Here is a 21975-nt window from a genome sequence, read left to right on the forward strand (position 1 = left end):
AGATATTTTATGTATTATATATGTGAAATCGTCCATTATTGTTGAAGGTACATATAATAATAGGTTGTTATTACTATGAGTAATAGTAGAAATCTTCCAGACACGTGATTTTAACTCTCCAGCTGTGAAAATAGTTCTTCACTTCAGTGCACAAGACCCACAGGGGAACCTTTGGTTTTTGTTTGTGATTGTGTGCTGATTTGACTGCCTTTCTGCAAGTTAAACTGAGAGATGAGGGAAGAGGTTGAGACAGGGAAGAGGAACAGAGACATATATTTTTAGAAAATTAATCTGATTTGATATAATCCTGTTTGCAAAGTTAATTTTCAAGAAAAAGAAAGAAATGGTTCACATGTAACACAAAATCTTAAATTTATAATGATGAATTAATTTTTTTGAGAGATGGTAAGATTGATATGCTCTTCCTATATAGTGATGTTTGCTCTCTAACCACACTTTTTTGGCAACTGTCTGCAGATTTACATTCCTTTTTTGTATATGTGTGTTATGAAGAAATTGTTACAGCAGTCATTTTTAGGGTATTCATTACAACAAATGCCCTTTGCCTTAAGGGCAACAACTGGAAACAATTTCATAGTAAATTGCGCCAATTGTGGATTGCCTATAATGATATACATTTAGAATAGGCAAATAAACTTCCTTTTGCAAGACCTCATAAATAATGCTGTGACTTACAATAGGGTTATGTTTTTTGTATATTAATCAGGAAAACCAGAGAGAACACAAAAAAACTACATAAAATAAAGGAATCAATTCTTCCAAAAGATGGAATTGGTAAGTCAATGACAGAGTTACATGTTTAAATCCACTACATTGCCTGTGACTGGGGTATAGACTTGTGAATGGATACGCCCAATACTCTGTCTACACACAGGCATTGGGGGTATCATTAAATGTTTCCCGTAAAGAAATAGTCATCATAGTCTTCCCTAGAGTTTTTTTCTGGTGCTGGAGCACAACGGACCACTGCAAACACAACCGTTTAACAGGACATAATTAATTTACAGTGGCTTCCAAAGCCAAACAGCTGCATTTTAATGGAAACTCAAAAAGAGGTCAGTGGTTAGTTCTCAAGTGTGTATATTCCAATAAATAAATTTTTTAGATCTTAAAAAAAGAATTTTTTCCAAAGACAGGAGCCAGTGTGCAGCAGTGTGATATGACCCAGGCAGATTCGGGGAAAGGGAATTGTCTTCCATAAACTTTGGAATGTGGGCTACTTGCTCTACGAGAGAAAACTGCTTGCATATGTAAGCTAGAGGACAATCAAACACAAATTACATGGGTTAAAAAACTCCACAGATTCTTTATATGTGGCCCTTCAATGTTAAAGACAGTTCATCATTCACACCATGTGCCCTCTGTGGATTGCGGAGCGTTTATTTGTTCAGTTCTGGTTTTGCAGCTAATGTTTGGGGGATGATGGAGTTTACCTTCTACTGACTGGGATATTTATGAGGATTTTAAACATGTGATTTTCCCATTTGCTCCTTTCCTCTTGGGTGTTTAAAGGAAAAGAACTGAAGTCAAATGTACCATTTAAAATACGATTTCATATGTAGCTACTGAAAGGAGCAGTGTGTGTTTCTTGTGTGTCTGTGGGAGTGCAGGAGAAAATTTCACCTCTACCAGGTCAAATATACTACCTCTGAACCTATTTTCTGGTGACAGCTGTTGAAGTGAGACATGTCATCATAGAGTTACACTACCACAACCATTTCATTAGATGAATAAACATGACGTGTTTTCACTCTAGAGGAGATGGGTAAAAGTTGGCCACTCCTAGGCTCCCTTGAAGATTGTGAAAAAACAGAAGTGTTAACAAGGTTAAAAACTTGATTTTCATTGGATTTTCATTTAATATGAGACCACCATCCCAGTCTTTACCTCAACGTGACTGTAAAATCGAGCATTCAGGGAACATTTAACAATAGATGCTTTGTTCAACCATTAATTCCTATTTCAGTATTCTCCGTGTTTCCATCCACCAGCAAAGCTGAAACAAAGCCCCTTGTTTTTCAGCAAGACTGACAAAGTTAGTGACAAGCTAGTGAACACAGTCCATCCAAAATGAAATATCAGAACAACTACAGGATAGATTGCTTTAAAATTTAGTATAGACATTCACGGACCCCAGAGGATAAATCCCACTGATTTTGAAGTTCTCTGGCACCACCTGGAGGTAGGCATTTTTGGCTTTTAGTCAAATATTTCAACAATTGTGAGTGGACAATGTGAACAACCCATGCAAAAACCTAGTAAGAAAGGCTACCAATGGATGGCCATTTGTGGGCATGTGCAAACAATCTGATGTCATCATGAGGAGGAAGATTGCAAACTAAGCAACCCCCCCACCACCCCCAACCCCCCAAAGATATCTAAAATCACAACAGTATAAAAGTAACAGCATATCACAAAAAGCATGATATGTCCCCTTTAGATTAGTTGTTGAAGAGAAAAATGTATATTGTATGCATAAAGTTATACTTTTTTTGAAACTGAATCTATGGCATATCTTATTTAATTATTTGCATGTGTAGTGAATACCTAATGAGGTGTGACAAACTGTTAAAAAGGAGAAAACTTCAAGCCAAGTGAGAAAAAGTGGAAAGGAAGGAGAAAGTCTGGCAGAGGTGGTTGACAAGGGAAACCAGGGAAGCGTAGGACATATTTTTGGTCTGTGGTATGAATTCCATACTTAAACTAGATTGTTAGAAGCTTGAACATGGAAATCTCAGGAGAGGACTGCTGGGAGCTGACCAGAAGCAGCAGACAGTACTTCTCTGTTAGCTCAGAGAGTCTGTCTCATTTCTTTGATGCCACAAACTTGGCAACCAGGAAAGTCTCCAAAAGAATTAATGGATCAGTTCCTTCATTTTTGCTGCAATCCAAGCATATAGGTGGAAAAACCTTCTCAAAATATTGAAGTGGGTGTTTAACACATACAGCCTCACAAATGCACACACAAGCCTACTGTACAGTAGATCGACGTCTCTGTCAGTATCTGCGGTGATGCTGGTATTTCACACCTGCATTGTAGAATCCACACCTCAGTCTTCCAGCCACAAGTAAGACAGACTCATCTTTGCACTTCCCCTCCAGGTAAGATGTGTCATGCGGTGGTAGTGGTCCCAGATTCATCGGACCATCGCTTCTCAGGCTTTTGAGAATCTGTCAGTTTGACTGGGAGCTCAAAGGAGAAGTATGCAGGTATCAGTTGTCCTCTTGCTCCTGCAGTTGCAATTACAGCAAAAATTGATTCCACACACTGTGAAATAACACCTTAAATCTCATGATCTTTCTTTTTCTCAAGTATCAGCTTTAAGTGTTAAGACTGAACAATATTGCACCATAGGCCATGTATACACCCATTAAAACGTCCAAACGTAAATCAACTGATTCAACCTTAAATTGGTCAAAGCTTTGAGTAACTAAATACTACAAACATTAAATGTAATAGGGGCCTAGTGCATAAAATAAAAAGAAGGATCAGACATACTTTCTGTATATTATAAGGAATGCTATATACATTTTAATGAGACCATATTCTTTAGTCTCTGTCCTGAGGGCAGCGGAAGTACCTCAGTGGGGGTTCTCCAATCTGATTGGGTACAGATGTCGTCCTTTGGTCCTCAGAGAGTAACCAGGTGGATTGGTATACCTAACTTTCCTCACTTCATTCGCATAAACACCAATCTAAAAACATCAAAGCACTTCTAAATTATTGAGTCCCAAAGGGGGGTAAAGCTTTTAAACAACCCAGCTCACCCAATTAGGCTGCATCAACAATGTGGCACTACTACTTTACAGCAGAGGTTGATGTTTCTTTCTGACAGGTTTAGCTTTTCCAGAGAGCTTTTTAAGTTCAGTGATAAAGTAGTAAAGGTAAGTGGGGTGGGGTGTGTCAGTAGGACCATGAGGGTAAAGATACTTCTAGGGGTCAGACCTTCAAAATGGAGTTTATTTCTCCTGGTTGGCTGGTTTCCCATTTTCTTACGAAACCTCATTGTTTCCAGTAAAAAAACAAAGCCCATGTGTTCACAAAATACATTCCTTTACACAGACACATCCATGGTAAGCATTTCCTCTGTGCTTCTGGAAATAAAGTTGAATTTACCATTCCACTGATGTGGAATTTAGATGCATGCATGATGCAATCTGAAGGAGCAGTAACTCAGCTGAAGAAAACACTTCACACTTATAAATAAAAAACAAGACAGACCAGAAGCTTGGCTTTGGACACCGTGGTACCTTTCTTCAGTTTAAGAAGGATATTTATGCATGTTGTCAAAACATAAATTCTTGCAGTAATATTAATGAATGGACATGTCATGATAGCTGTTTCAAAAATAAGAAATATCAATGTCAAAGATTGCATGTGCATACTTAAAAGGATTTATGCTTTTAAAAAGAAAACAGACACAAAACCTACAATACATCAATAATTTGTAAACTAAATTTGGGCCTGATCTTGACAATTAAACTTAACTATTGTAGGAAACTTTTACTCAAAAGTCTCTGCCAAGGCAAAGCTTTTATTTATCTAGAACACAATAAAGATCAGAGAGTCAGAGTGAGTAGGTCAATTCTGTTACCTATAATTTCGGGATATTACGATGATGATGATGATCAAAATGCCCCTGATTGTGTTATCCTGTCAGGCAACCAATAGATGGCATCGACATCTCTAATTATCAATCTGTATCTGTGCTATAATAATAAATAAGGGGCTGACAGACTCTGCAAATATATTTACGATATATTTATTCAATATGAAAAAATCTCCCTGAATCCAAGACACCAAACCAGCCAGGCATAAAAAGTGTCACTGTTAAACTCCTAAACATTTTCACAGGTCTAGTTTTACACCAAGTGCTGCAGTTAAGTCATTTTACATGACATCATTCAGACCACCTGCTGCAGCTTGTCTGTCTTTGCAGCACCTAGCAGCCCCAGATACCTCGATGACATCACAGGAAAACAAACCCTCTTAATAGCTCTGAGTTCACTGGTTGCTACTGAAGTCATGCATGCTACTTGGATCATAAACGTTGCTCAAGACATACTCTAAAACAGTTTTCTGTCATATAATTTTACTACATATTACTTTGTGCCCAGTGTCCAAAACAGACAAGGAAATTGTGGGGGTAGCTTTGCTTCATGAACACGATGGAACACATACATCTGTTTTGTCTCGTATTTAGTTCTCTGCCTTCAGATTTCTTTGTTTTGCATTTGCAGAATTTCATTCAAGTTTAGACCTTAGCTTTACCATGAATAATGTGTGTTTAGGTTAATACTATTTGCATCTAATGCCTCCTGTCTTAGTTTGTACATGACATTGACCTTTTTGCACAAGCTTTCACCATCAGTACGGATAACAGCTGATGCCTTCTGCCCTGTCCCTTGGCCTATCTGCTGCCCTCTGTGTGCATATAGGTCTCTGCTGAGCACACAGAGACATCCTGTCAAATATGTGAGGTATCCCGGACTAGCCAGCCTCTCAAAGGGAGCTGTTGTCCTTCTTTTTCCAATCCATAAGCCACATTTCCGCATCAAACTTTCTCAGGCAGTGGGTTGAGGGATTATCAGACAAACATCAACACTCAGGATGAGAATTTAAAGGGGAAATTCCACTGCTGACAGCTGCTGGGGCCATCAAAGAAAAGTGTATGTGTGTATGTGTCCCCAATGCAATGTCATTACTCTTGTGTAAAAATACTTTTACACAATGATGATGTCAACCTTTCAGAAAAAACATACCATGGTTACAGTTTTTTCCTATTATTATTATGTTATGTCTTATTGCATGGCAGTGGTTTTAACTTAGTGCAGCAGCAAATGTGTTCAGTAGGGTTTGTCCAATCAGGTTAATGAATGCTTTAACAACAGCTGAGCTAATCCTGACCTGGGTGTCCTCATCACTCCTGCAGTGTAGGGCAAAATTACATCATGTTTATTAACATTAGTAGTGGTGATGGCCTTGGCATCTCTAACTTGCTGTTGTAGGATGCTTGTTACAGTAATGCACAGGTTACAGCCAAGATCTGTAACTATACCTATATTTAATTAGCTGGAGATAAAATCATCATTTGAAACAAACAAAAATAAATAAACCAATGTGTTACCAACAAAATATTATGTTTCATTGTCCTACAGGGCCCTAATCCATTTGCACAAAATCTCAAAATAATAGCTTACCAGCGAGGTGTACACAGGATTTACAAAATTATGACCCTAGGTGAAATTATAAATTAGTAGGCTTATGGTATATATAACTCATACAACCACAACACAGATTATCATCAACAGTTGTGCACAGGATAACAAGACATACTGTATCTTCGCCATGTCTTTAATGCCACGTTGTTATTTAAGTACAATGTACTGTATGTACCATGTGCTGTTCATACAAAAAACAATACCATTGTAAAGTTATGTATGGACATATATTGCAATAGTGATTCACTGTTGTGTTTGTGCCTTGGCCAATACTATAATACATCATTTATACTATTTATGTACCATGGCATGTACATTGGAAAAACCAAAGATACCATGCATTAACATAACAGACAATTGGTGTGTTAATTGATGTTAAATTAAGGTTGAGCTTAAAATTTGCATTACACATATTTTCACTTTGGCAAAATTAAAAAAAAAGTTGAAAATAAATAAAATCACTTTAGACAGATGAGCACTTATGTTGGTTTTTCAACACCAGTCATTTTTTATTGGTCTGAAGGTAAAGAAAATGGCCACTACATTGATAAATGTTTTTTTTGCATCATGTAAGTCAAAATGAACATTTCCTCTGCTTTTGTGAAAAGATCAGTTGCGTAAGCCAGGAAGTGTTTATTAGTAGGTCACTCACTAATGCATATACCAGACCTAAGAGATGAGCACTGATTTGTAGCAATACCCAAACAAAAGCAGTTGCTAGGAAAATGTCTATGTTAGCAACAAACTGGAGCTCAGGATGGAATCAACGACATCATTCACCGGTAGAGAGGAAAGCCCGGGAGCCAGTTGGACCTATCGATGTACAAGTGTGCGTGTGTGTGTGTATGTATGTGTGTGTGTGTGTGTGTGTGTGTGTGTGTGTGTATGTGTGTGTGTGTAGGTTTGATGCAGACAGTCAACACACCCATAGTGGACACATGGGGCTCATGAGAAATGAAGGAATGCACTTAAATCAGCAGTTGTGTGAAACTCTCATAAAGTTCTGAAAGATAAAACTAGCAGCTATGGTAGGACAAACAGATCATTTCAATTTTTTATATGTATAAATGTGGAATGATGCTTTACAGCCTAATGATATGACAGTAAATCTGGTTTCATCCTCAATAAAAATCAAGAAATACTGTAGCTTACACTATTTTTGGTTATATCCATCTGCCCCTTCACCTTCATATGAGCTGCTTTAGATTTGTCAGTGTGGATAAACATATGGGAGGCAGACCCACTGGAACCTACGCTGAACAGCACGCCAGCAGTAGCTAAAGAAACCTTACACTGTCAAAACAAAGTGTGGCCCACACATTGCGACTATGTGAGTTGAAGCTAATTTGAAAGCCTGCCAAAGGAAATGTATACACACAAAAAGGCATACATAAAGACAAAGACAGTCACAAACAAACTGAATGCAAAGACCACCATGAATGTTTTTCTCTCACTCTCTCTCTGTGGTAAGATGCTCCCTGCTTATGTCTGTCTACCTGTCATGATGACAAGATGATCAACCGTCAACTGTTGTTTCTAGGGTCAGGGGTCACAGTTCGGCCTCATCCTGCCCTTGGATCAACTGGGCGCTTCAGTCAGCAGCTGTTACAGCTCTGTGACTGTTATTAGCTTGATGTTTGCCCTCAAACACCAGGCTTTCTTTCCATTACCTTTTCCCTAACCTCATACTCAGTGTTATGATGAAAGCTTGTCCAAAGGCTACGCAGAGAGAGGCTATTTTTTCCCTCCTAGCCTGGCTGCTAGAAGCAATTCCCCATGTGCAGAGAAGAGATGACGTTCTTTCTCCTGTTGCTCTCCAGCTACTTTATCGCCACAGGGTGAAGAAAAGTGTTTATCTTGACCAGCAAGGCGGTAGCTGTGCAACAGTAGGCTTGTGGTCTGGAACTGGAATAAAGTGAGAATGAGTGGTGACTTAAAGGTCAAGGGGTGATGTGGGAGGTAAGGAGAGCAGTGCACCTATAGAGAGTAAAAGGCATGTGTGTATGGGGTGGGGGGGGTGTTGGAGGAGGCTCAGAAGGGTTTAAATGGAAACTCAGTGAAGTCTTGTGTTACTTTCTTTTTATTTCCTCTCCTCATTCCCCTCTTCCTGTCTGTCTGAGAGGGATTACTGTGTACTGTGCAGCTTTGCCCATGTCTGCGTGCATATCTGCAACTGTGCGTTCACACGCTATTTGATTATGCCTTTGTCTGAATGATTCATGTAAATTTAAATCATTAATACAAGAGGTAGGATTACACAGTGACCCTTGGCCCCGAGAGCTATGTTATTTTAAAGCTTGATTACCAAAAGAAATACAGAACATGCAATCTAAAAAACTGATTCATCGTATGATCAGCTATGTCAGAGGCGAGGTGAAAAACAAGGAATAGAACCAGAACAAAAGTAGTAAAATAGAAAAAGATGACCGAAAGACACACAGAAAGACCAGCGTTAAACTGAGAAGCAGCTACTGTAGCTCTTCAGGAGAATGCATGCTTAATGTGGTCCTGATCAGACACAGATGCACAGAGGTCACAGCTGTGGGAAACGTGACTGCATGTAAATATGGAGAGTTAGGAAATTGATATGACTAAATTTAGGCTGAGCTATATATGTGACAACAACCATGACAGCATGCAGATGTACATACACACAAACACACACTTTGATAAGCATTCAGGAAGTGAAAACTTAGAAGTGAATGCTGCTGACTATGTCAATCTTGTCCCAGACACAGGAAGTCAGTATTGTCATGCTAGCTGTTAACACCCAAGAGAATGAAGGGCAGAGGGCCATCGGGGGCATGTGATGGAAAGAAGATATTGGTCAATTCAGTTCCTAAAATAATAATTTAAAAAATTTTAAAAAGAAGAAGCCGTTGTGAAACTTTCACTGTCAAATATGAACAAAAAGCCAACCGGGGTCATATCCTCTTAATGGAAAGACACCATGTAGTTTAACAACACAACACAGTACTAATTACTGTTCAACAGTGGCTGTAGAAACTTGACTTTGTGTTAGCTGGGTTTTAAAGAGCCTCTACATTGGAACACCAGTTAAAGTATGAGGACTGGAGATGAGAGCCGTTCAACAGTTTATTGTTTTGTTCACAGGATTTCCACTCAAATAGTTGACTGTCACAGATGATTTAACCTTTAAAAGGCAAAAGGAAACAATAATCAGTAAACAAAGGCCTTCTAATAAATCTTAATCAAATCAAAGCATTCATTTGGTAATTAAACAAAGAAACAGCAATAACTATAACAAATTTCCTTAACTTACTCAAATAATGCATATGGTGCACAGTCAAGTGGAGAATATAGCTAATATAACACACAGGTCAGCATACAAGGCCTGATCCAGGCCTCTTATCAGTTCAGGTGTGGCCCGTTAGGTTGAGGCTAAGTCCTGCCCAACTAGGACTTGGCAGGAAGGAGGATTTTGTACAGTGGGGTTAAGAGCTTATGAGCTTTGATAATCACAGTGGTATGCAGAATGGATAAGAGTCAGTTACAAGATGCACTGTATGTGAATTGGTGTCACCATTACAGGCAGATGGTTCTGAAGATATTTATCTTTTGCTTCTTTGACACCAGTGATGTTGGTCTACAGAGTCTGAACTACTTTTTCAGTTTCTTACTAATTCATTTGCTTTTTAAAACAACATGAGAAATAATTCAAATCTTTTGTTTAAAAGGTTATAGACTGATCATTAAATGTGCAGATTAATATTTCTATCACATTATTCTACATTTAAATTCTGATTTAAATGCATTTAATTTTAAATGGATTTGCAAAATGCTAAAAAGCTTTTAATGTTACTTTACTGTGTTTTTCCATTTACTCATCCGTCTTCATTTTGTTGACTGTTCATTTGTCTTCTGTTTTAACATTCATCAGGTCACAGCTCTTTTAAGACATGTTTTATGATTCCTGTGACACACTCCAGACTTACTGGGCTACTAGAATATCACCCCAGTGATGAATCCTCCATTCTGCGGACACCCACTGTGATTGTTGACTTGATATACAAGAGCTGAGAAATTTTAATAGTTATAAATAGTAGTTATTAGCCACTGTGAGTCATGTCGGACACTGAAAATAACTACTGAGTAACTCACTTTGTTTTGAAATCAGTTTTGCTCTGTTTTTTGTTTTTTTTGTCATAATTATGTTTTTCTTGAAGACCGTTGGACTGCACTCTGTCTGCTATAAGCTTCCTCATGCTTTTTCACCAACAGAGGGAGGTTGGAGAGTGAAATGACTCATATGAAAGCAAATGTCTATTACATAACATCACACATGGTTTAGACACCCCATAGTATAAAATGTTACAAAAATTACCTGGGAAGGCAGTGAGTTCAAAATCTGAATAGGTCTGTGAGCAATGGGAAAGTTTTATATCACTGAAGCATCTGCCAAAAACTGTCTTGTATTTATTTCCACCATGGAACAGACGGTATTGCTGCCGCATGCTTCCAAGCTCTTTGTTCTAAAAGAAAATGAATTATATTGTATCAAAAGTTTTTTACACTATTTGGGGATATTTTATAAATAGCGTGAGAAAGTTTTCCTGCTTTTTGCCACATGCATGCTGGGATATGATGCAACTCACGAACCCTGCAGGGGAACAAGAAGTTATAGAAAATAGAGGATGTTTTTATGACTCATGATGTGTCATTCATGCCCTGCACACCCCACACCTTTGGAAGTTTTTCCATTTTGTGAGAAATTCAGAAGCCATATATCAATGGAAATCAATACTTGACTGAACAATAACGAAGGTTTTAAAGGAACAAAATACAGTTTAGTAGGATTTGTTATTGTTGTTATAGTTTTGATTTATCCAATGATAAGAAAACATTTACAGATAACCAAATCATTTTATGAATTTCTATTAACATTTACAGCATGCTTTAAATGACAGGAATACATGGATCATACAGAAAAACATAAGTAAAAGTATAACTTTGCCACAACACAGAAAATGCAGAAGTAGCGGAGATTACACAATGAGGAAACATATTTATCGGATCCTAAAATAAGAACAACTTCTCCATATCTGAGTGCATCAGAAAAATTGCAAAAAGACTTCCTGATATGATGATGATCTAGTGTGATAATGAATTCTTTATCACTATAGTGTGCACTTATGTTGCTTTTAGATGTCTTTTGCTTGTTTTAGAGCTACAGTCTTCAAGTAAGTAAGTTAAAGTACATCTAGAGTCTATGGTCTGCAGCCTTTCCTCATGACAGGAAATAAAAAGGAGAAGACAAAAAGAAAGTCTGCGTGTGCCTTACGAATCATCGATCTAAACATACGCACACACTGGTTTGAAACACTGAAACTGTCTAGACTTCTCAGATGGTAGGTGGCACAGCACATTTGTGCAGTATACACAGAACAGAGGGACCAGAAAACTCCATAAGAACTCCACTGGGACTAAGAGGTCAGTTACAGTTTTCCTGTACTTACCAGTGTTAAAATGTAGTGTTATGTTAAAATGTATTATTTTATAACAAGAAATGTTAATGTTGATGTTTTAAGAGTGTGAAATTGAACATGGGTGCACACCCATGCAAAATTGCATGGGTGCACATGTGTTATACTGTGTTATATTGTATATTGCACCGGTTTTCATGTAATGCTTCAGCTTCTCTATGAGTGATTATAAATATGACTTACTTTTCCCCAAGAAATTTTGGGAACTCATGGAGACCAAATTTCTCTCGTATTTTCTTAGATAATTCTCTCCATGGACAGAAACGCAACTTTCCCCCTGTTCCTTGGCAATCACAGCCACACCAACATCACTTGTTCCCGCGACAACATTTTGAAGACTGTGGTTTTTCCTGTTCTCTACTCCTTCCTCTTCTTGGTGGGGTTGACTCTTAATGGCCTGGCAGTGTGGGTGTTTTTACGCATCCCCTCGCGGTCACACTTCATTATATACCTGAAGAATATTGTGGTTGCGGATGTCATCATGACTTTCACATTCCCTTTTAAGGTTTGTCTAAACACGGGTGCCACTTTCTTTCAAGCCACCCTTTATGAAAGTTGTAATTAATAGCTTTATTAATAATTAATAAACCATTTATTAATACTTTATGGATCAGCCATAAGCCATTAATAAGAACAACTCTTTGGTTGCCAGGTTGTGAAAACTCTTTCTTGTTTAATACTCATGTCATTAAATACTCATGTGTTCTAATTTTGTAGTAAACTATCAAGTCTGTACATGTTAGTAACTCATTAAAATGGACAATAAACATCCATTCTCCAGTTACACATGTTAATAAAGTCATTAATAAAGAGTCATGAGTTTCTCACTTTCTAATAAGCAATCAGCAGAATTGGGCAAGTAATCTTAAATGATAAATGCTAAATATTAATAAGTCATTGATATAGCATCTTTTACAATAATCCATCAAGTCTGCAGTTGTAAATGAATGTTAATAAATGGATTGTGGTCCAGATTCCCTGCAGCTAAAAACACCACGTGGAGGAGGATGAACAACCTGGCAACACAGAAGTTTTTCTGATTAATGATTTAACTGAGTTATACTGATTTACTAACTAATAATCAAGTGTCGCTTTTTCAAGAGTGGTACAGTTAAATTTGATTAAAATAAATTGCATGAATTTGAAATATGTGTTAAAAGTGTCATTGTAAAAATGTAACAATTAAGACTCAATTCTGTGTTTCTGCAGGTGTTAGCAGACTCCAACATGGCATCCACTGGCTTGCGTATATTTGTGTGTCGAGTTTCCTCAGTGCTCTTCTACCTCACCATGTACATCAGCATCCTCTTCTTTGGCCTCATCAGCATCGATCGCTGCAGAAAGACCCTCAAGCCCTTTAGGGGGACGAACGCAGCCAGGTTGACCCGTCGGAAGCTCCTCTCCGGAGCCATCTGGACCTTCCAGCTGCTTCTCTGTCTGCCCAATGTGATCCTGACTCATAAAACCCCAACTTCACCAGACTTCAAGTGCGGTGACCTGAAGACAAAAGCTGGCTTGAACTGGCATGAGGTAGTAAATTATGTCTGTCAAGTTATCTTTTGGGGCAACCTGGTGACTGTAATAATATGTTACACCTTAATCACCAAAGAGCTGTATAAATCCTACTCCCGCACAAAGTCTCACGGCACTGGAGAGACTATATGTAGAGAACCGAGCAGGGCTACAACCCGGAAGCCCCAACAGGAAAAAAGAAAAATGAATGCAAATGTATTTCTAGTTCTGGCAGTGTTCTTTGTGTGCTTTGTGCCGTTTCACTTTGCCCGTGTACCGTACACCTTGAGCCAGACCCGAGGCCCTCTCTTTGAGTGTAAACTCAAACTCTTCTTCTTCCAGTTGAAGGAAAGTACGCTCTTCCTCTCATCCCTAAACTCTCTTCTGGACCCTCTCATCTACTTCTTCCTCTGTAAGTCCTTCAGGACAACTTTGTTCAAGACCCTGCGGCTGCCCCCTGGCACCTGTAGCTGCCTAACAAGGAGAGGGTCAGACACAGACTCAGGTAGCACCGCCATGAGAGACTCCTCAGTCTGTACATAGAGCCACTGGACATGATAAAAACTCTAGTAATGTGGTATCTGAATGTGCAGCTTCTGATGGCAGATGACATCCAAATGCAGCTTTGTGATTGAACATCAAAGGACATACTGCCACTGATGTATTTTCTTCCATTTAATCCGTTGTGACTTGTGATTTTTCATTGAAAAACGGTTAAAAATGATGAACACAGTTTTGCTGATGTTTGCTTTCTCTTGTGTCAAACATAAAGAGCAGATGCCTGCATGTTTTCTTTGGTTTTCTTTCTGTTCTCTCTTCCAGTTAATAACAAGATAAAGTTTCTATTCTATTTGTTTTTTGAAAACAAATAGAATATTTTGTATTTTTGTATTTTGAAAAGAAGATATGTGATGCATCCATTTACAATGTGAAAATAAATCTAATTTCAAGGCAATCCTCGGTATCCCTCACGGGTGGTTGATCTGTCTAAAATTCCTAAAGTCTTAAAAACAGTCTTAAAATCTGTCTTATTATTGCTTGTGGATAAAGGTTATGTTGTTTAGTTGTGTTATACAATGACTGATTCGCCAGGATAATAAAATCTGAATACAAAAACAAGAACGATACACATTGCCTGTTATATGCAGGTAATGTGTATAAATGTGATTGTCATGTGTGATCATGTTGAAATCTGCTGTTAACAATAATCTTCACCCCAGTCTACAGAAGATGATAATGGGATAGAAAAGTACAAGGGGAATTTTTCGAAATGGCTTCATGTGCATAGCCGGCCACTTTCGCCTATCAGCTTTTCAGAAATTTATAATGAAACAACATTTTTAGGGAAGTAACAAAAGTTTCAGTGTTCAGTGAATGTACTTGAGCTTGAACTGTGATTTCAAATTGAACAACCACTGATGTCTGTTGAAATCTCTCATTTAGTAAACAGGAAATGAATTATCTCCTGAAATCAAATGACACAATAACAATTATAATAAACACACAAAAACATGTGAGCCAAAATGAAAGACTATGCCTACTACATCCTACATTGTCACTACATGGCATTACACTCTAAAAAAAACATAATCTCTCTGACTGGTTAAGATGAAAAAAGCACATTTTAAAAACTGCTAACTACATTGAGACCTGTAGAAATAAAGCAACCTAAGTTTGATGTTCAAAGATAGAAATTGCTTCACTGTAGCCTGAAAACACACAGCTAACCACAATGTATGTTATTTGAATCCCTTTTTCCCCCACTGCAGCTGTTCATGGATTTGCATCTCTCTGGTTAAAGAGGCTGACACTCTTTTATAATTTATCTTCTAAAGGTGTTAATCTCCAAAGCTGCACAGCGTGGCGATAAGGAGGCACCGTTCTTGGTGAGTGGCTGAATGTTACACTTTGTTTCGCAACTTTTTGGGAAAAGATAATGTTCTTCTGAATAAAATGAAAAGTCACTGAAGGAATCAAATTTACTAATTGGAAAACAAACAGATGGGGTGATTTAGACTGAACGCAAAATAGCTTGAGAACATTTTAGCGTGGCTTATTGTTTTGTTGACAGTAAGCCTATCTATGCACGTCCATTGCTGTTAAAATACAATCAGGCCTGATTAAACTTTCTCAAAATAAAATGGTCTTGAGCACATTTAAACAAAGATCTTTCTGTGCAGTGGGAGAGATATTTTGAAGTTAACCAGTCACATAAAACAGTGGACATGATTAAAGGATAAATATAAAAATTTTATTTTAATTGATAAATGCTACAACAAAAGATTATGATGCAGAAGCTTTAATTTAGCTTTCTTGCCTGGATTCACTCAAATCAAGCAAGTACTTTCTTTTTCTTTGGCTACTGTTAGTACAAGGTGCTTAAATGCACAAATAGACAATAAATGTGTATAATTTCAGAGTGAATACACTGGTGAGGTGAATCCAGATACTGATTATATTTATTAAATCCAAAACAATTAATAAGAGGACAAAAAGAAGCTTTGAAGCAACTGAGATGTGATGTGCAGAAGGGTCAACAGCTCAAAAACAGACATGTCTCTAAAATGTGTGTCTATGTAGTATATTCAGCATGTCTCTATGTGATAAAATAATACAAACCAGTTTTGTGTTTTTGTATTCAGTATGATGAAAACAAATTGCAACTGCGTAACTTCCGTCACTCAGTGTCAAAAGTGGAAGTGTTAGGTTCGACATTCAGGACACATTCAAATGCTCTGGCTGAGCATTCAAAACCAAATCATAGTAGCAAATGTCTTGTAACTAATGGTAAATGCAAATCGGGTTCAACTCAGCAAGCTGGAAACATTAACAGCAGTAGTTCCCTGTTTCAAACAAGTTCTAGTCATGAGTCATTTCCAGCTAAATTCATAACCCTGGACCTTGGCCTTTGAGCAATCTACACTGGAACTGGAGGGTGTTTCTTTTGCATTACAAAATGTTGCAACCTGGTAGCAATTGCTCAAATTTGTCCACATGAAACCCACATGTCATCCGTATTGCAGTACAACCCCAATGTCTCCTGTCTGCTTCATTTTTTAACAAAATTTGTTGAAATATAGTAAAGAAATCTACCTAAAAAGACCATGATGTAGTTAGTCATTGATTTGATTCTGCTGTAAACTCACAGAACTCTTAGTTTGCAATCTTTCTTTGATCTCTATATGTTTTTTTTAATATTCCAGACTCTATGATGATGTCCAACAACTCATCACAACTCTCCTCGGGTTGTGCCCATTTCAGACTTGCGAGCGAAAACGTGGCTGTGTCCTACCTCTTCTTCATCTTGTTCCCCATTGCATTGCTGCTCAATGGCGTAGCAGCCTGGGTATCTCTCCACCTCCGGTCCACATCCACCTTCATAGTGTATCTCAAAAACCTGGTGGCTGCTGACCTGCTCATGACCCTGACACTCCCGCTGATGGGAGCTAGCATGCTCCCAAAAGCCACAGTGCAGTTAAAGGCGTTTGCGTGCCGTTACTCCAATGTCATTTTCTACAGCTGTTTGTACACAAGCATTGCTCTAATGGGTCTCATCAGTCTGGACCGCTTCTTCAAAATTGTTAGACCATGTGGAAAGGTGCTGGGACAAAGCCTGGCCTTCAGTGTTGTAATGTCCTCCTTGGTTTGGGTTGTGTTATTTGGCAGCACAGCTATCCCAACTATGATTCTAACTGACCAGGATCCTGTTAATATAACAGGAGATTTCTGTATGTCCCTGAAAAGTCCAGCTGGTCTGACTCTTCAAAAGTTTGTGGTTCTATTTATGGAGATGTTATTCTGGTTTGTCAGCTTGCTGATTGTGTTTTGCTACATCTGCATCACCCTGAAAGTCCTGCAGTCCTTCAGAAACTCCGGGAGCAACAACAGCCATGGGAAGAAGAAGACCAAGCTGCGAGTCTTCTTGATCCTCTTTGTGTTTTTTGTGTGTTTTTTGCCTCTTCACATGATGCGCATTCCATTCACACTGTATGAAATCTTTGACATTAATGTCTGTGTTGAAGCGTGGATGATGTTATCCCATAAATTTGTCCTGTGGGTCTCTACTACTAATGCCTGCCTGGACCCTCTTCTCTACATGTACCTGTGTAGGGAGTTTAAAGACAAACTGTCTGATATGATGAAAGCTGGAGGTATCTGTGTTGGGTTATATTCAGGTGAAAGAGAGGAGACTTCACAGTAGAAAGAAATCAATTATTATTCATCAAATTGAAAATATTTTGCAGCAGTTAGAGGCATATAACATGTCCTCAGCCACAAATTAGCAGTTTCATTTTATGGACAGACAATTCAGTAGTCTTATAGTAATGTTTGATGTTTAAATTTTATCTTGTACCGCCCTCTAGTGAAGTAATGAGAATTAGCATCTATTGAGACAAAAGGTCCACTAAGAATAAGTCAACATCATATGATAAATAAAATGTCAGTCTGATTGTTATAAAAAGGATTTATGCAAATATATTTTACTATGTGTGTTTGCTCTTTAAAGAAACAAATTCAAATTCAATGTTAAACCTCAGTGGCCATGTCTCAGAGCAGTGTATCCTTTATGCAGGCACTGTGTACTGTATGTGTTTTTAGATTTATGAAAGTCCATTCTTACTCAACTCATTGTCTTAATTTCATATCTAAGTGTTATTGTGAGATCTATACCAATAAATTTGAGTGTGAAATCATCTTATGTTTTGTTTTTTGCGGTTGTGAGGAGCCCCCTCAGGGACAGACTTCATTAGCCATCAGTAATGATATAACTCAGTCTTGTCTCCCATGGGTTTATAGGGGAGGGGATTTAAACAAACAGTATAATAGAGAATAATAGAGAATAGAAAATTCATAGGCTATCCCCGTCATAATTATTACTTTTATTGACCAACCCATACAAAACAGTGGGAGCGAGGACACCTTTTTAACTGTACAAAAGAAAAATTGAAGTGCAACCCATAACGTTTTGGCTTATTATTTCTTGAGCTGAAATAAAGAATAGCTCTCTCACAAATCCTTTATCCAAATTTAACATCCCTGTTAAAGAGCATTGTTCAATTGCCAAGAATTAGTTTCTTTCAGCTGAATGAATTTCTTATATTTAATTTTTCATCACCTCATTAAATGATTTCATTATCTTTAATTATTCTCTATGTAATAAATTATGTTTATATGCAACAAGGGACTCCTCAGTGCCAAGCAGTGAAATTAAAAATTCAAAACCAATGCACCTCGTTTGTTAGTCACTAAAATACTCAAGGCTACACTGATACAATATTTTATCTCACTATTACCATATACTAAATATTTTTAATTGGTTTGATTGAAAAGGAACTGAAATCTACCCCCCTATAATTTAAATCTTCTTGGCAGCTACTGCACTTTCTTTCTAAGTAGATAATAACCTTCAGTGTCACCTGTAGGACTTTTGGCTGGCATTAACAGCTGATGCCACCCTTTGGTCAGATAATGCCACTGCACCATGCATGGTGCTGCAAGAGAAGTAGCTGTTTAATTCCTGAAATAACTGGTGCAATCAATCATATAACAAAGAAGTGAAAAAAGAGAGAAGATTATTTCTTGCTCCTCTGCCAGCACTGAACATCACAATGATGGTGAGTGGGTAAAACTGATAATGAGTGGGCTACTCTCCCTTCCAAAACATACTTAAAGCTAAGGAAAGGTAGAAATATGCTTTTAGGCCAATGATAAAAAGAGTCTTTCAGCATCAATTTGTGTCTGTAAACAAACATAAATGCTTACTTGGATCAGTTCTTTCTTCAATTTGCCACAGAAGAAGAATTAATTGAAAACAGAGCTGATTGTATAGGTCATATAGAGGTTAAGGAAGCCTGTACACCATGGTGGTCACTGTGGCCTGGGTGTATGACGTCTTTGCTGCTTTTGGCTAAAGACCATTAAGTTTTCCCTATTTTTGCATATGTCCTGATAAATTGCCAGACTTATCACAGCTGAAATGAAGATTTGTTTGTTACGTAAATCAACAGTGTTTCTTTAACACCCATTGCGTCCGTATGTTGTAACTCCGGTCCGTCTGGCTACCTTGTGTTCAAGAAGAGTGAGTCAAGTCATCAACTGTAAGTCATTATCAAAATCTAGCATTTGAAATAAGACAGGTTAATCTGTGACTAGAAAAATATACATTCAGCTAATTCTTTTAACATGGATTCTCTTTAAAGAAGTAATTTAAAGGATAAGTTCACATGTTTTCAAGCCCGTCTCAGCAAGGAAAAACTGTCTGGTGATATTTAGTCTCATATTAGCTTTAAAAAAATGTGAACCTATCCTTTAATGAATGAACTGGAGTTAAAAAAGCTGAATGGTGCCACGCCAAAAACAAAACAAAAATGGATGCTACAAGGTGTATCAATGCTTTTTAGGTTGGAATGTTTACTGTATCAGTCTGATACATCTGAATAAATTGAAATTTATTGCATAAAAATAGAGTGGATTGTTTTGATCAAAACTATACCAACTGCTTTTTTGTCTTCTGCAGAGTTAAATAGGAAAAATACAATATCCTTTAAGGCTCTGTTGTTGATCCTTGAAAAGAAATACTCTTTGAACTAATGCCCAGTAAGATTTCCATGGGTTTAATTAGTTGAATTAGTTACTTCTTCATCTACTTTCAGGCAAATCAGATGCATCTCTTACAAAGTTTAGCAGACAGAGGAACAAACCTTCCAGGACAAGGAAACCTATAAACTATCCTCAGTAAAATAACATTTCTATTTAAATATACCTGCACTTCTCAATTTACTTTTTTGTTCTTTTGTATTTTTTCCTGTCAATGTAATTGTGGAAATATTGTGTTCTCTGTACTGTATGTAACAGAAGATAAAAGCAAAGGAGAAATATTGTGAACGGTTTTCCAGTTTTGCTGATTATTTCCTGAATGAAGATATGTAATGGAAGAAAGCATATGTGTGTAATGTAAAAAAAAAGAGAAAGAATTACACAATGGAAAAATTAAGAACACAATAAACTATAGAAGCTGCTCCCTTTGTTTCGTCTAGCCTGCTGGCAATGCAACCCACACTCGCATAGGTGGTGGAAAATGGATGAATGGATGGATCGCCTCTTTGACAGGAGCCAAGAGAGTGAGTGGAACTCAAAGAAGAATCTGTGTCACTATTAAAAGTCAAGTCATCCAAATAATATTGAACATTTATAGTCTCCATCAAGATCACATTTCTTGACAACAGCTGAACTGCGGGTTCTAAAAGGTATTTTAAACTCTTTCAATTTCTTTCAGGTGCAGTGATGCCATTGAATCAGACGTCTCGCAGTGATTTGGAGTGTGACGGTTTTACTTACAACCCCGACATTGTTCCAGCTTTCTATTTCTTAATGTTCCCCATAGCCTTACTGCTGAACGGCGTGGCAGCCTGGGTGTCTCTGCACCTCAAGTCCACCACCACCTTTGTGGTGTACCTGAAAAATTTAGTGGCAGCTGACCTTGTCATGACCTTGATCATCCCAATCAAAGCTGCGGGTGATTTGCCAGGTGCATCATACAGGTTATTTATAATTTCATGTCGTTATTCCAGTGCCATTTTCTACAGTGCACTGTACACATGTATCACTTTGTTGGGCCTTATCAGTTTGGACCGCTTCTTCAAGATCATGACACCCCGCAGCAAGTTGTTTGGTCAGAATCTATACTTTAGCAAACTGATATCAGCCTTAGTCTGGCTGATCTTCTTTGGAGGTTCTGCTTTACCAAATATAATTCTAAGTAACAGATCAACATCTAATATAACAGCGTCCAGGACTTGCATGAAGTTTAAAGGACCGGTTGGACTTGAATTCCATCATGTGACAGTGATTACCATGAATGTTTTCTTCTGGCTTGTCAGTGTGGTCATTGTGGTTTGCTACATTTGCATCGCAAACAAGGTTATCCAGTCTTTCCGAAAATCCGGCAGCAATAACAACCAGGGAAAGCAGAAGATCAAACTACGTGTTTTCCTGGTTGTAATTGTGTTTTTTGTGTCATTTGGACCGTACCACATTGTCAGGATCCCGTACACTTTCCAACAAGTCAAAACATCCTCCCAGCCTGTCTGCCCTTACATAAAGGGCAAGTTTGCTAAAGAGCTCAGCCTGTGGCTTGCCACCACAAACCTCTGCCTGGATCCACTCCTCTATGTCTTCCTGTGTAGAGAGTTTAAGGAGAAGCTGATTTCTTTGATGAAAAATGTATCCCAATCATTCCAAGTAGCCTCAGCAGGCAAAGCAGAAGGCACTCCACCATAGAATAGATTCTGACATAGGTCATGTACAATAAAGCTTTAATGTATGCTACACGCCTTGCCATGGACTATGCTCAGATGTCCCTGAAGATTCTGTAGACTAAAAGCCAAGTTACTGTTTCACATGCTCTCACGTTTTGTTATTTATGCATTTTTTTCTGCTCATGTTAATGTCATTCATATGTTGTTTTGTGTCTTGTCAAACTGTGGTTCTAAATGGCTTGAAAACCATTAACAGGAAATACAATAAGGATGAATGAGATAAACATGAGACAAGAGGGTGATGGTATGGGGCTGTTTTTATTTCAACAAAACACAGTTCTATAGTAGCACTTGAAGTTCAAAATCAGAAGGCCAATGGAGTTCTAGAGGAAGAGACTGTAAATGAAATTGCCATGCAAACCAAGTTAAGTTAAAGCTAGTTAACATTTGCATTTTTT

At 37.9% G+C, this 21975-nt stretch overlaps 3 protein-coding genes across 3 annotated transcripts; all 3 read left to right on the plus strand.

The window, feature by feature from the left end:
* The first annotated feature begins 11106 nt into the window (after positions 1–11106).
* p2ry12 (purinergic receptor P2Y12) lies at positions 11107–14325 on the plus strand. The gene is made up of 3 exons (XM_044353312.1): positions 11107–11694; positions 11989–12252; positions 12957–14325. The coding sequence occupies exons 2-3, from the start codon at positions 12001–12003 to the stop codon at positions 13800–13802; spliced, it is 1098 nt and encodes a 365-aa protein (XP_044209247.1). The 5' UTR covers positions 11107–11694; positions 11989–12000; the 3' UTR covers positions 13803–14325.
* A 2148-nt stretch (positions 14326–16473) lies between these two features.
* Positions 16474–17460, plus strand: LOC122984275 (P2Y purinoceptor 13-like). Its single transcript, XM_044354614.1, has one exon. It carries the CDS (start codon positions 16474–16476, stop codon positions 17458–17460), a length of 987 nt encoding a protein of 328 aa, XP_044210549.1.
* A 3081-nt stretch (positions 17461–20541) lies between these two features.
* On the plus strand, positions 20542–21739 carry LOC122984610 (P2Y purinoceptor 13-like). The gene has a single exon (XM_044355180.1). The coding sequence runs from the start codon at positions 20544–20546 to the stop codon at positions 21537–21539; it is 996 nt and encodes a 331-aa protein (XP_044211115.1). The 5' UTR covers positions 20542–20543; the 3' UTR covers positions 21540–21739.
* Positions 21740–21975: the final 236 nt, after the last annotated feature.

Source organism: Thunnus albacares, chromosome 6, assembly GCF_914725855.1.
Source record: "Thunnus albacares chromosome 6, fThuAlb1.1, whole genome shotgun sequence".
NCBI classification, from domain to species: domain Eukaryota; kingdom Metazoa; phylum Chordata; class Actinopteri; order Scombriformes; family Scombridae; genus Thunnus; species Thunnus albacares.